We start from the raw sequence: 14,992 nt of genomic DNA on the forward strand, positions 1-14,992 counted from the left end.
AACAACCTTTAGTCAAGATAAATTTAGGGAGTTTGTGGTGCATGCAATTTTGAGTCTTGAGACATGATTTGCCATTTTCTTTTGTTGAATATGAAGGAATGTGGAATATCTTTAAGTACTTGGAACCGAGAGTTTGCCATTTCTCCAGAAACACTATAAAGTCTGACATTAAGAAGATTTATGGTGTTGAATTTGGTAGACTGCGTACTGAGTTACTTGCATGCCCTAGTAGAATATGTTTAACCTATGATGCATGGACTTTTATTGCAACTGATGGGTACTTGAGTTTAACTACACATTATGTAAACAAGAATTGGTTGTTGCAAAATTTTTTTTTGAATTTTTCCTATATTCCACCTCCACATATAGGGGTTGCTTTGGCTGAAAAGATTTATAGTTTGGCTTGTGATTGGGGTATTGAAAAGAAGTTATTTTCTATCACTTTGGATAATGCTAGTGCGAATGATGTTTGTGTTGAAATACTTAAAACTCAGCTTAGGTTAAAGAATGCTTTGATCTTTGATGGCACTTTGTTTCATGTTCGATGTTGTACACATATTCTCAATTTGATTGTATAAGATGGTTTGAAAGAGATTGACATTGCCGTGGATAAAATTAGAGAATCTGTGAAATATGTTAAGGGTTCTCAAGGAAGAAAGGAAAAGTTCAAGAATTGTGTTTCCCAAACTTCTCTAGATTCTAAAAGAGCATTAATGCAAGATGTTCCGACTAGATGGAATTCTACATATAGGATGCTTTCTAGTGCTCTTTACTATCGTCTTGCTTTTTGCCATCTTCAATTGAGTGATTCTAATTTTCAAAGTTGTCCAACTACAAAAGAGTAGGAAAGAGTAAAAAAAATATGTGGATTTCTTGAAGTTTTTCATAATGCAACTGTGGACTTTTTTGGATCTCGTTATCTAACATCAAACTTGTACTTTCCTCATGTCTTTGTAATTCAGTTGAAGTTATATGAAGAGTCATCTAGTCAGGATTTGTATATGAAGAAGATAGTTGATCAAATGTTTGTCAAATTCAACAAATATTGGTGTGAATTCAATATTTTATTTGCAATTGTTGTGATATTTGATCCTCGGTACAAGTTTTAGTTTGTTGAATTTAGTTATGGAAAGCTTTATGGTTCTGGGTCTCGAGAATTAATGAAAGTTAGAGAAACACTTTTTGGTATTTTTGGTGAGTATATGAAAGATTCAAATACTAGTCAAGCATCATCTTCACATTCTCAAGGAAGCAAAGAGGTCAATGCTCTTACATTTTAGGATGATATTAGTAAAGAATCTTCAAATGTTTTCAAGGTATGATATTAAGTTTTTGATGTTAATAGTAATTTTAGAATAATGAACATTTTGATCGTTTTGAATTATTTTTATCAAATATAATATTTTATTGTCTTGATATGCTATGAATTTGAGGATTTTGAATTTACTGTCAGTGCTCAAAAAAGTCAATTGGAGATATATTTAGATGAACCAAGAAGTAAAAGAACATCTTCAATTAATGTACTTGAGTTTTGGAGATCTCAACAATTCAGATATCCAGAGTTAGCTAAATTAGCTAGGGATGTTCTTGTTGTTCCAGTTTCAACAGTTGCATCTGAATCGGCTTTTAGTCTTGGTGGTAGAATTATTGACCAATATCGTAGTTCAATGTCTCCACAAGTTGTTGAAGCCTTAATATGCAGTAGAGATTGGCTTTTTGGAGAAAACTGTAAATTTTCCAGAGTTATATTTTTTTTAATCTAAAGTTGTATTTGTATTGTAATTTTTTCCTTTTTTTTCGTTTTTCGTGTAGATATATCTCTGGTCAAATTGGAAGATGTAACTCAAGACATTATGACTTTGGATCTCAACAAAGGTGAAACGAAATCTAGTTTGATGGAAGGTGCAAATTCAAATATTGGGTGATTAGATAATTGGTGAGTTAATGTCTTTTCATTAATCTTTGCATCATAAGTTTATTTCATAAAACTTGTTTTGGTCTAGAATTTGATGTTGTAATGTTGTTCTATTTGGATAATTAACTTTGCTACTTTGAATTGAAACAATGGATGGAGGAGTACATTTTGTTCAAAGGTTTAATGTTGAATTGTTGATCCTCTTCTACTCAAAAATCAAAATATCTAAAATATTTTAAGTTTTCCTTTCCTTTAGATTGATCATTCTTGGAGGTTCTTCCAGGTCCAACTTGAAACATATAACGATTCTTTCATTCTCTCTGTTTGAAGGCTAAAGCTAAGTTCATAAGAAAAGAGATGGTGACTGGTGAGCTTGTTCTGAGGTGGTGACTGGTGAGCTTGTTCTCCGAGAATGAAGTTCAAAATAGATTTTGTTTTGGCCAATCCATCCACTCATGTTTCTAAATAACTAAAGTTTTCTTGGTACTTTGCTTGTCTATGGAGTTGTGAATGTAAATTCTATCTAATTTGTTGCAAATTTGCTTGTCTTTTTTAACTTCCATTGATCTACAGGAGCCCGTGTGAGTTGATTTTGACAATTTATGTAACTCCCTCTTGGTTTTAGATGTTTTCATTATTATTGTCTAGTTGGTTTTAGATTTTGGCAATTTCGTTTGACTGTGAATGAGTTTGATTCGTTTTCTATCGTGCCGTTGCTGTGGTGAGTGTCTTGCGAAGTATCTGTTCGTTGATATGCTTAGCTGAGTTGCTGGTTGACGAAATGGGTTGTGATCTAGTTTTTTTTTTTATTTTATTATTGATCTCGACGCTATTAGTTTCACGATTTGTGTTGTAGAGATGCTGTGGAATTGGATTTTAGTGTTGTTATGGTTTGTTTTCATGAGGTCCCTGTGCTTGATATTGGTTTTGTTATGAAGCTTTGTCGTGTATTTGATAATGGTTTTGCTACACCATCCCTGATGGTTTGCATGAGAGAAAATGATTTTGAGAATTTTCGTGACATTTAGGATTTAAATTGTGCCTTCCGTGAAGTTTGGTTTGATACGTTGTGAAGTTCTTACATAAAATGCATTTTTTATGTTGGCTAAAATTGTATGTTGTTTCTGGAAATTTCGAACTGGTTTTGTTATGAGTCTGTTCTTATGCTGGATTTGAGTTTTGGGGTAGATTTTGTTATGAACTGGGTTCTTATGAAGTTCTAGCCTTGAGTAAGGTTCCGGGAATTTTCTTTAATTGAATTTGTGTCCTTCGTGTAGTTCAATGTTAGAATTTGTGTGAAGTGTACGCTGGAGAAAAATCGTTCTGCTATATGAAATTGTTTACGGGTTTTGGTTGTAAATTGTTTTTCTTAGATTGTTGCTAGGATTCAAATCTAACTTTGAAATGAATGTGTGCTTCACGCTGGGTTTGCGAATTTGAAAGGCTTTGAATAGAATCTGGTGAATTTGTTAGCTTTCATTATTATTGACTAGTTGGTTATATCATCATCACCTTTTGTCTATGTTCATGTAATCATAGATGTATATGCTTTAAGCAAAATGAAATTAGATTTGGATCTGTAGGAGATACATGTGTTTGTTTCTACCATGTCAATGGGTTTTCTAATGATCATGACTTTGTTTGTGCTGATAATATGATTGGGTACCAATCCATGGTTTGCAAAATTATATTTTTTGATCATCAAGTTATCTGCTATATTATTAGTTAATGGCTTAACTTGAAGAAATGCAAAGATTTGGTTAAATATTATCAGACATTACATTTAGAAATTTAGTTAGATTATGAAGAAGATATCAGCAGTTTTATGATATGGATTTTCATTTTTCAATTTGTGTAGATAAATGTAATTTTTAATTTAATATTTAAAAATTTTTTTTATCGAATTCGGGTCGAACGGGTCAAACGGGTCGCACGGGTCGGGTTCGGGTCAGGTTCGGGTCAAGTGCAAATAAACAGATCAAGTTTATGTTGAATAGTTTGACTCGAATTAATAAACAGGTCGGGTCCAGGTTGTTGTTTGCCAACCTCGCAAACCTGCCAACCTAAACCCGTCAACTCGAACCTAAACCAAATTGCCACCCCTACGCTTGATCAGTGGCTCGGTTGAGGAGGCTGAGCCCGAAGCCCCCTCAACTTGAATGACTGGCAGTCGTTCGGAAGGAGGTTGTGAGCCATCAGTCGTTCCACCACTTATCAAGATGGGAGACGCTTCGCTCTCATCTTGAGGCTCTTCTTGTGAGCCGATCGACTGCAGATCGTGACTCTCCAGTTCTTTCACAGCAGTCGCATTGATCGCAGCATCCGCAAGCTTCGCCTTGCAGGCCAAACGTGCGCATAACATGACTTTGGCTGCAAAAGAGGAAGAAAAATCAATTAGAATCAAAGGAAGGAGTAAAGAAGTCGCATACCTAAGCTGAACGGAAGTTGGGTACGGATCAGACTCAAGTCGAAGATATAGAGGACACCCTTCAGTAGTATCTTGTGGATGTCATACTTCTGACCGACTAACATCGAAGTTGCGTTGAAGTAGTCCGATCGGCTCTTGTACATCTTTAAGGGAGGCTGGGTCACCACGTCGAGCTGCCAGAAGGTTGGGAAGTCCGACTGCTTGGTAAAGCGCACAAAATAGAAGTACTCATTCCAGTGTTTGTTGAAGGTCAACATTTTATCAAAAAAACCAAGCTCACTCGGGCTTGGAAAAGAAAAGTCCCCGGCTTGGACGACTTGGGATAATAAATGTAATGAAAGAGCGGGAGAGTAAGGGGAATGTCGTGCAGGCGAAAAAGAACCACCACCCCCGCACAATAGCCGAAAGGAATTCGGTACTAGTTGATGAAGGGAGACTCAGAAATATTTACACACGACAAAAAAAAGGGGTGGACGGGAAACTGCAGACCGACGGTAAAATGGTCCCTAAAGAAGCAAATACAGCCGGGCGGCGGAGAATTTGGTCGATCGGAAGGAGAAGGAAGGACGACTTCGTATTCAGGAGGAAGCTCAAAAGCGGCTTTCAAACTCTCAGCGTCGCCGGCGTCAAACCGAGACTCGGTAGAGGTGTACCAAAGCCCAGAGATGCCAACGGGAGGCTGTGAGGAACTCACCATCACAAAAAATAAAGATAATGAAGAGATGCGAAGGAAAGGAAGCCTATAGATAGAATTATCGTCGGAATACATAAAGAAAAGCCAAAAAACTTGAGATAGGTGCGATTGGGAGGAAGTTTACGATAAAAAGGCCGTCGGAGGAAGCTTACGAGAAAAAGGTCGTCGAAAGAGCAGGAGAGGAGGACCGTAGCCGGAGCACAAATGGAGCGTTATCGGAGAACTCGAAGATAAAGTGTGCGAAGGCGGCGACGCGCACGGGTTTATAAACCTAGAGGTCGGCCGATCGGAGTCGTCCGATCTAGGTCGCAGAAACCTAGACCGAAATCTGACCATTGAATTTGAACCGTTAAACGTCACATTAGCAGCGAATATCCGTCTATCACGTCAGGCGTGCGCGCGGTAGTGGGCTTGACATGTGGCGCTTCGCTACAGGCCGACATTTAATGAGGGCATGGGGGCGCACTTAGCCTTAATGCGAAGAGATTTGCACGATTTCCCAAAAATCTAGGTGACGTAAGCCAGGATCATGCTCGCCCGAGACAACCCAAGAAAAGATTTCACAAGTATAGATGTTTGTTGTGCTGATCAGATTGAATGAGCATACCTACGGCCGAACGACAACCTTCAACAGGTCGACCGGCAGTGAGCAGTCACATCCAGATCAGAGACCAAGTAGTGCCGAAGGTCGATCGGGTGGAGAACTGCTCAGACAATTGTCCAGTCAGTCGGACTTACAACCTCCTTCGACTAGACTTAAGGGGGAGACATGTGATGCGGTGATGAGGAGGGGCCCCACCCCACTGAAGATAGCTACCACGGCGGAGGTCAAAGTCAAGACGGTCAACTATCCTCAGTCGATCGGGCGAAGCATGCCTCGACCGAGGGAGAAGACCTCGATCCCGTGTTCGACACGAGGGAGGAGTCAAACGACCTACGCTCAATAGAAACGATGTGCAGAAGCCGAACTAAGCGGATTCCTCGCTTGGCGAGGTAGCAGGTCTAGCATTGGCAGAGTTCAACTTCGGCCGAGCGGCTACCCCGCTCGACATGGCAGCAGGACTCGGTAGTGGCAAAGTGGAACTTCAGTCTAGCAGACAAACACGCGGGAGTAGCGAGGTTCTGGCCAACCAGACGGGGCACCAGAGCGACGAAATTCTGGCCGACCAGCCACCTGATCGACCTAGCAGTACACTCCCTCTAATATCTATCGACATCCTTTTGGGAGTTGGTGCCGTTGACATCAGGTATAGAGAACCAGGAGATCGTACGGCGGAAGCTTCCACTGTCACTTCAGAGATATGCTCGACCCATTAAGGTACTGTGTCAGGGACACTTTACTGACAAGTCTTTCATGGAAAACTTTGGGAAGCATGACCGTCTCGGGAGAGCGTGCATGCGCGCTGCAGGAGCTCTATATAAGGGGAGGTTCAAACATCGGCGAATGTATGCAATATTCACTGTTTGCGCTACAGTTTTCTTGTTGCTCCACCTTATACTTCATCGCCGATGACTGACTTGAGTGTCGGAAGGCCAACGCCGGGTACCCCCTTCCCTGGCTCGACATTGACATAGTTTGTGTTGTAGGTCCGAGCGGAGTCTACAAGCGGTCAGCAAGCTAGCATTCTATCTCATTTACTTTCGAACAGAATCAATAAGATATCGATTTGTTTAAAGATTAAGGAATAATTATTTAATAGTTGAATTTATTATCGGTTCTTTATCAAAAGGAGCGGCTACGTTTTTTTATTTACCAAAAGAAATCTCCTAGTTTTAAAACTACCAAAAAGAGTATAAAAATAGTATTATTCCTTTCCTACCTCTCCCGCTAACTCCCTAAATCCCCTCTCTCCATGCTATTTCCCAACACATCCCTTGGTGGGTCAGATATGGGAAAATATCAGACCCAGTGTGAGCCTGATATGGTCCAATATCAAACTGACATGATATGAAAAATATTAGGTCCACGCTGGGCCTGATGTGAGAAAATATCAAGCTCACACTTAACTTGATATAGAAAAATATCAGACCCACCGTGGACTTGATATGAGACGATGGGTCTGATATGGAAAATTATCAGACTTTTTTTAATATTGGAAGGAGGGATACATTAGAAAATGAGAATTTAAGAAGTTGATGGAAAATATAGAAAGAGAATAATACTATTTTTGATAGTTTTAAAATTAGGATGCGAGTAAATAAGAAAATATGATGACTCATTTTTGATAAAAAATCGATTTATTTTAAACTCTTAAGTTTAAAATTAATCGAGAAAAAGAAAGAAAAAGAAGGAGAGAGTAAGATAATGATGAATGGAAAAAAATAAATTGTGGGATGAAATATTATAAATAACTTGCTCCAATATATTAGACTTTAAACTCATCGTCGAAGGTAAATAATATAATTTGATCTCTTGATAAATCTTTGATTAGCATATTCATAAGTTTCTTCTTAGATTATTCTACTAGAGATGAACTACTAACAGCTCCACATTACCTCACGTGGTCTTGAAATCAAATTTTGGCCTTCCATTTAAAAACCTTGCCAAATTGCCATTTTTAGGAAGAAAATATGATTTGGCCGTCCCGTGCAGGATATGATGTGACGTGTCCCACTCGCCGTAGCTTGCTACCATCAGTGGCATCTATCTGATTGTCAGCCTGATCCAAATTATACCTTAGGGACGGTGAATCCAGAAGATTATGACTGGAGTCTACCGGCAGTTGGCAGAGGAGAAGTTGGAGTCGATAGTGGAGGAAAGTGGGTCCGATAGATTTCAGTCACGGGTAAAAAGGCGATAACACTTGTTCTTAGCGCTCCCGTCATATCTTTGCCCAAGGTTATCACAAAGGAAGTTAATCATGATAACAAGAAAACTAATGTGCAGTGAAAAGAAAGATACGTGGATCAAGAATTTATGCTCTGACTACTCCGCGCCCAGACTTCAATCACGATCATGTTGACAATGATCTTCTTAAGTTTACCTTCTCAGGATATAATTTGAATCGGAATCAATGGATGCCAACGATGGACACACTACGATGAGCATGAGGACACGCAAATTTCGAGACAGACGATTCCATCTCCTGAGTCATAGGATGTTGTTCTCAAGCAATACGGAATTAAAATCTATACAACATATGCATGTGAAGAATTTAATTTGGGGGGAAGAATTTATTTTGGACTAAATCGTCGACTATCAGTGAGCTGAATATTGATATATAAAAAATTAATTTGCAAAATAATTCATTAACATATTTTATTTTTTTATCGAATAAATATAACTGGAGCCAAATTTTTGGGCCGACCAACGACAGGCCCTAATCTGATCCCCGCCGCCGTTGCACTCCGGCCTCCGTCTCCTCACCACGGATCGCGGTCGCGCCGCCGTCCGCCGGCCTTGCTACTTCGGCACCCAGGCGAAGGCGCTCAAATCAATCGAACATGCCCAGGCTCTCAACGCCACAGAATCAAATGAAGACTGGCTTGCTCAGGCCCTCTGTTCGCTCACTCAATCTCCTCCTCCTCTTCCTCCATAGGGCACGCAAGCCAAGCCTTGCTCTCCATCTTTTCTCTCAAATAACCTCCAACTCCATCCTCGTCCATCCCTATGCTCACTCCCTTGTCACCCGTACACTCCTCCAATCCGGCCGCTTCCAGGAAGCCAAGCGCTTCATTTTCCGTGCTGAGTCGGACTTCGGTTTCACTCCCAAGAGCTCCCTCTTCGAGTCCCTTATCCATGGCCTTTGCGTCGCCGAACAAAATCCAGATGAAGCCCTAGCGATCCTGCAGGAATGCATTCAGCATCATAATTTTTGTCCCTCTGTCGGAATCTATCGTGCGGTCGTTTCGGCTTTCGGTTCTCAAGGTAGATTTGATAGAGCAGTACAGATCTTGGAGGCCATAGGCGATGAGAAAAATCTATTTTTGACTGATAATTTCATATGCAGTTCCATCATCTCTGGATTTTCAAGGAATGGGGTGCCTGCACTTGGTCTGGAGTTTTATGAAAGGGCCAAAGTTGCTGGCTTGGATCCTAATCTTGTCACCTTTACTACGGTGGTTGATGCTTTATGCAGAGAAGGGAGAATTGATGAGGCTTGCAATCTGGTTCGGAAGATGGAAGACAATGGAATGGTGCTTGATGTCGTTTTATATACCTGCTTGATTGATGGGTATATGAAGAGAGGTGAGATCATGGAAGGACTTCGGAAACATAAATTCATGATGGAAACAGGAATAAATCCAGACGCAGTTAGTTATACTAGCATCATTGACGGTCTATGTAAGGAGGGGAGTGTAGAGAAAGTGATTGGTTTTCTGACTGAAATGGAGAATCACGATATACAACCCAATTTAGTGACTTACACAACTATAATTCGTGGTTTCTGCTTGAGGAATAAGTTGGAAGAAGCACTTTGCTTACTGAGGAAGGCTGAAGAACTTAGTTTTGTCGCAGATGAATTCCTTTATTCTATCATGATTGATGGCTTTTGTAGGAGGGGGGACTTAGATGGTGCTTTCAATATGCTCGAGAAAATGGAGAAAAAAGAGATAAAGGTTGGGTCTGTGACCTATAACACGGTCATCAATTCCCTGTGTAAAATTGGTCAGATAAACAAGGCAAATGAGATCTCAAATGGGTTCGTCAACGATAATTTTACGTATTCTATACTGTTACATGGGTACCTCAAGGAAACAAATGTAGGAGGTATCCTGGAGGTAAAAAGGAAATTAGATGAGTCTGGCGTTATTTGTGACATTGTTACTTGCAATGTACTCATCAAGTCTTTTTTCATGGTAGGTATGGTAGAAGATGCTTGCAAGCTGTTTAATGAATTGCCTTCGATGGGTTTGGTTCCAAATTCAATTACTTATTCTACTGTGATTGATGGTTACTTCAAAGAAGGTTTGGTTGAAAAGGCACTTATGTTGTTCAATGAGTACCAAAGGAATTCAACATTCACTAGTTCTTCCATCCATGATTATATGATTAAAGGATTGTGTAGGCATGGTATGACAAAAGCTGCTATCAAAGTGTTTGAAGACCTTGTTGAGAAAAGTGTATTTCCTGATGCAACTACTTGTAGGATGCTAATTCAAACTATATTTAGTGAAGGTAATGGTGATAGTTTGTGGAGGTTTGTTCACAGAGTGGAGAACATAGACCCTGAGCTTCTCTCTTTAATATGTAATGATGTTGTCCTTTTTTTGTGCAAGAAGGGGCATTTTCCAATTGCATTGAATGTGTATATGCTCTTGAGAATGAAATACTTGCCGGTCAAGAGCAAATCATATGACGTGCTTCTGGAAGGTCTTTCACGAATTGGAGATGAACACACAGCTGAAATAATAATGGGTGAATTCATCAAACAATATGGAACCTTTGCATCTGATAGGTCAAGTGCAATCTTCCTTTACCTTTGCAAGAAAAGTGTAGACAAAGCTATTCATTTTTTGAAGTTTAAGAGCAGAAGGATCCTTGCCACAACAATTGAATCCCTTAAGAAGAAGGGTAGAATTGAAGATGCCTACAAGTTTTTATTGCAATCTGAAGAAAATGGTGTGTCGTTGGATTTATTTGTTTACTCCATCGTGGTGGATGGACTTTGCAAGTCGGGTTATCTTGAAAAAGCTCTAGACCTATGTGCAACCATGAAAAAGAAAGGAGTACATCCAAATATAGTCATCTACAATTCTGTGATCAATGGGCTATGTCAACAGGGATGTCTAACTGAAGCATTTAGGGTTTTTGATTCTTTGGAAAAACTTATAATTCCTCCTACAATTGTTACTTATTCTACTCTTATAGGTGCTCTGTCTAGACAAGGTTTTCTGGATGATGCAAGCAAACTATTAAAGAGGATGATCAACAAGGGTGTTATTCCTAATACATATGTTTACAACAAGCTAATAAATGGCTATTGCAGCTTTGGATTAGTTGATAAAGCCATGGAACTTCTCTCAGATCTAGAAAAGAGTTGTTTGAATCCTGACGCTTTTACAATTGCTTCTATTATGAGTGGATATTGTCAACAAGGGGATGTTGAAAGTTGTCTAAGCTTCTTTATTCAGTGCAAGAGTAGAGGGCATTTTCCAGATTTCTTGGGCTTCATGAGCCTCATAAAAGGGTTCTTTGCCAAGGGAAGGCAGGAAGAAGCAAGAGGCATGTTGCGGGAAATGTTGAAGTCTGAAGAAATTACAAAGCTGATAAATGCTGCTGGAAATGAACTCCATCTAGAGTCCTTGCAGAATCTTCTATCAGTTGCATGTGAGCAAGGAAAAATTGAGGAAGTCATACCTATTCTAAATGAAATTTCTTGTATGTTTTTTTCTTCAACAAGGTTTAACGGCCACAGAATGTTTACAAAACTGAATAAGCTGCATGATTCTGATATGTTAGACATGAAAGCTGAAAAGACAGAGGGGACACATATTCATCACCCAGAAAGTAATAGGGAGTCAAGGCCAGAACATGAACTTAGTTTGAAATTCAACATAGACAAAGACAAGGAAGCTCATGAATATCAGATAGTAAAACCACAGGGATACGACTTTGCTACCTACTATTCTACGATTTCATCCTTATGTCGCAGAGGGGACCTGCAGAAGGCTAACATTGCAATCAGAGCAATGCTTCAAGATAAAAAAAAGTCCTCAGTCAGCCACTTGGGACTCTTTGATTAGTCAGGACCTTTCTGTAGGTTTTGGTCTGCTAATGGACAAGTGATAAGGGAAGCTGAGACTATTTTTGTTTACTGTTTTCATTCAGCTCCTTGCAACACTTTGTTGGGTAATAATTTCTGCAAGGGATTAAATTTTGTGCAGTGAGTCAAACCTAATGTGAAGTAAAAACTTTACCTGGTATGGGGTCTATATTTCAACGTAAAGAATCCAGCTGTAGTCTCTCCAATATCTCCTATGACATTCCTGGATCTGTTTGAAAGTGGAAACTTAGCCTTGTTCCAGAGTTGGCACGGACCAAAAACCCTGTAGCTTGTAGATCATAAAACATGCACAAAATCCTGATGCTTTTTGACGCCAGCTGACTTTACCTTGGTGACCTGATCTCTGATGCTTCCAGTGTTTGTCAAGAATTAATGGTCTGAGGTTCCTTGTAATATCCATGGGGCTGTGCTAATTAAACAGAGTCCATCAATCCTCAAAAGCACACTGTTACGGTGCGCCACTCAGTCAGCTCGAGGACATCAATTAGTTCACAATTCATAGTATATCCTCTTCATTTAGATGTCAGCTAAAGTTTTACAATAGTTTTTGCTGTTGGTTCAACTGCTAACAGTCCGAGCCATTATTTTTCTCTTATTCATCCTCCCTTTCTATAATCTTTAAACCTTAAAAGTGGAAGGCAGTTGACTTTTGTCTGGTGGAAATGACCTAGGGAACACGCACATTGGTGCTAGAACAACAAGGATAAATTGTGAATTTCAGCTATTTTGAGCTAGCCTAGTGGCTATACAAGGTGATTGGAAAATTGTCTTCTTCTGGACATAAGGCGCATCACTGAAATATCCAACTTTTGCATGAAAACGTTAGCAAAATTTGCTTGCATTATTAATGTTTTATTCTTGGAGAAATCTCTATAGTTTGCATTACCAATAGAAATCACATTTAAGATAATGATACAACATCATTGTCATCAACATCATGCCATATTTGTCCCTACTATTTGGAGCCAGTTAATTTATGATACAACAACAACAACCAAGCCTTTTCCCACTAGGTGGGGTCGGCTGTATGAATCCTTTTACGCCATTGAGCTCTATCTCCTATTATATCATCATCTATATTTAAATAAATTTTATCTTGTTTTATTGTTGCTAACCAAGTCTTTTTTGGTCTTCCTCTTCCTCGTTTTATATGCATGTTTATCATAGTTTCACATCGCCTAACTGGAGCATTTATTGGTCGTCTAAGTACATGTCCATACCATCTTAAACGTGTCTCTCTGAGTTTTTCCTCAATAGATGCAACTCCTACTTTCTCTCTAATGCTCTCATTTCTTATTTTGTCCATCCTCGTATGTCCACACATCCACCTTAACATCCTCATCTCTGCAACTCTCATCTTCTGTTCATGTGCTCGAGTCATAGCCCAACATTCAGCTCCATATAACATAGCAGGTCTAATTGCGGTTTTATAGAACTTACCTTTAAGTTTAAGAGGTACTTTACGGTCACATAAAACACTCGACGCTCCCCTCCATTTCACCCTGGTAATGGTTAATTTATGATAGTGATACAAAAATCAAAATTATTAATTCTTAAACCTCTCAGAAAGTCCTCATACAAATTTGGTAATGGTATAGATAACCATCCTGGTATCTTCTCATCTGGTTATGCCAACTGTATTTTACTAATTAACGAAACACCACCTCAGGTAATGCTGAAATGTAGAGGGCATGAGAGAGTATAAAGTCACCACCTCCCATTAATCTCACATGGTTAAGTGGAAGCCCTTTTGGGCTTCTTGAATTTCATGGGTTCACACCTGTTGCACAAAAATAGAATATGGACTTGATATTAGCTTCATGTTAATTTAGAAACTAGAGGATCACTAACTATTCATTCACCTTTTTCTTTGCTAATCGCCTTGTAGTATGTATGACTGTTGATTTTTTTTTTTTCCCCTCTCTGTAGTGTTTTCTGATCAATTATTAAATTGCAGAAAGGAATAGATGAAAAATTGGGAAGCCACTTTAGGACATAATCCTGAAGCTTTTTTCAAGAGTGGTATGAGGCATGCTTGTTATATACTTTTGCTATCGAATGAGAATCAATTTCTATTACATTTGATCAAATCTGTCTCTCTGTAGGTTATGCTCTAGGTAGATATGGAAGTTAATGGAGTGCCTTTGAAGGTAATGTAAACTATAAAGACTTAGTTGTCATTTTTAGTTCTGCAGAAGATGAATCCAGCAAATAAGTGGATTTTGGATAGATCATATTACAATGATAAGCAACCCATTCGTAATTAGTTTATCACTAGGAAAGATGGGAAAATCATATGGCATCTATTTTTGTCCATGGGATGAAAGATAGTGCCACTTCAGTTCCATTATCATTCTCAAGTTAAAATACATTTGGTCTGTTGAATTGTAGTGTTTGGTACACAAATTTGAGATATAGGTCTCAAACTACATGTAATACTTATCTTGTACTAATTTGAATTCTGTGAACTCTAAACTTTCTTCAAAATAATTGAAAGGTGATAAAGTTATATAGAGATAAAATGCCTTTGAATAATCTGATGGAACCTCCTATATTTCAGCCTATAGAAAAGCCATCAATCTTTCTTCTGGAAGGCTTGACAATGGTTTATTTTTCAGTATTACAATCATTGTTCTTTCAGACTGATTTTAGTTATCTTATCCTTATGTTTCCAGGCTTTTGTTGATAGTGGAGCACAATCTACAATATTTTCTAAAAGTTATGTGACAAATGTGGGTATGATGACCAGTCTAAGCCTCCCAGTCAATGTAGCAGCAATTGGACCTTCTATGCTAGCTGCCATATAGGAATGACAGATGGATTGCTCTATGATGCAATTTGGGGAAAGCAAAAGAGAAGATGCTTGTTCGTATATTAGGAGGCTCTATTGAAACTCCTTATCAGCATTACAGAGGTGTTGCTATTGCAGTTGGCCAGTCAGAGATATTAGGCTTAATGCATGTTGCACCAATTAAGGTACTTTTTGTTTTGACCAGTTCTATCAAAAACATGATCATTTGCAGATCTTTAGTTATTGACTGGTGATGGATCTGGCTACTCACTCTCATTACATGTTCTCTTTATTTGGAAATTTATTTCACTTTGATGGTTGATAAATCAACTTGTGTGATGGTACACTGTATTAATGTCTCTCTACTCGATCAATAGGTTGGCTTCTAAAATTCCATGTACATCAACACATGTTTACGAGGCAATTTATCTGTTTT

At 38.9% G+C, this 14,992-nt stretch overlaps 1 protein-coding gene across 5 annotated transcripts; it reads left to right on the forward strand.

Moving 5' to 3' along the window:
- The first annotated feature begins 8,329 nt into the window (after window positions 1-8,329).
- Window positions 8,330-14,741, forward strand: LOC121970743 (pentatricopeptide repeat-containing protein At5g57250, mitochondrial-like). 5 transcript variants are annotated; one of them, XM_042521648.1, is made up of 5 exons: window positions 8,330-12,266; window positions 12,437-12,517; window positions 13,723-13,787; window positions 13,871-13,915; window positions 14,441-14,741. In XM_042521648.1, the coding sequence occupies exon 1, from the start codon at window positions 8,482-8,484 to the stop codon at window positions 11,722-11,724; it is 3,243 nt and encodes a 1,080-aa protein (XP_042377582.1). In that variant the 5' UTR covers window positions 8,330-8,481; the 3' UTR covers window positions 11,725-12,266; window positions 12,437-12,517; window positions 13,723-13,787; window positions 13,871-13,915; window positions 14,441-14,741. The 5 variants fall into 5 exon arrangements, with proteins under 5 accessions (XP_042377582.1, XP_042377580.1, XP_042377581.1 ...); XM_042521650.1 differs by having other exon boundaries at window positions 8,765-8,905; window positions 8,988-12,517; XM_042521646.1 differs by having other exon boundaries at window positions 8,330-12,517.
- The last annotated feature ends 251 nt before the right edge of the window (window positions 14,742-14,992 follow it).

This window comes from Zingiber officinale, chromosome 4A (genome assembly GCF_018446385.1).
Source record: "Zingiber officinale cultivar Zhangliang chromosome 4A, Zo_v1.1, whole genome shotgun sequence".
Taxonomy (NCBI): Eukaryota; Viridiplantae; Streptophyta; class Magnoliopsida; order Zingiberales; family Zingiberaceae; genus Zingiber; species Zingiber officinale.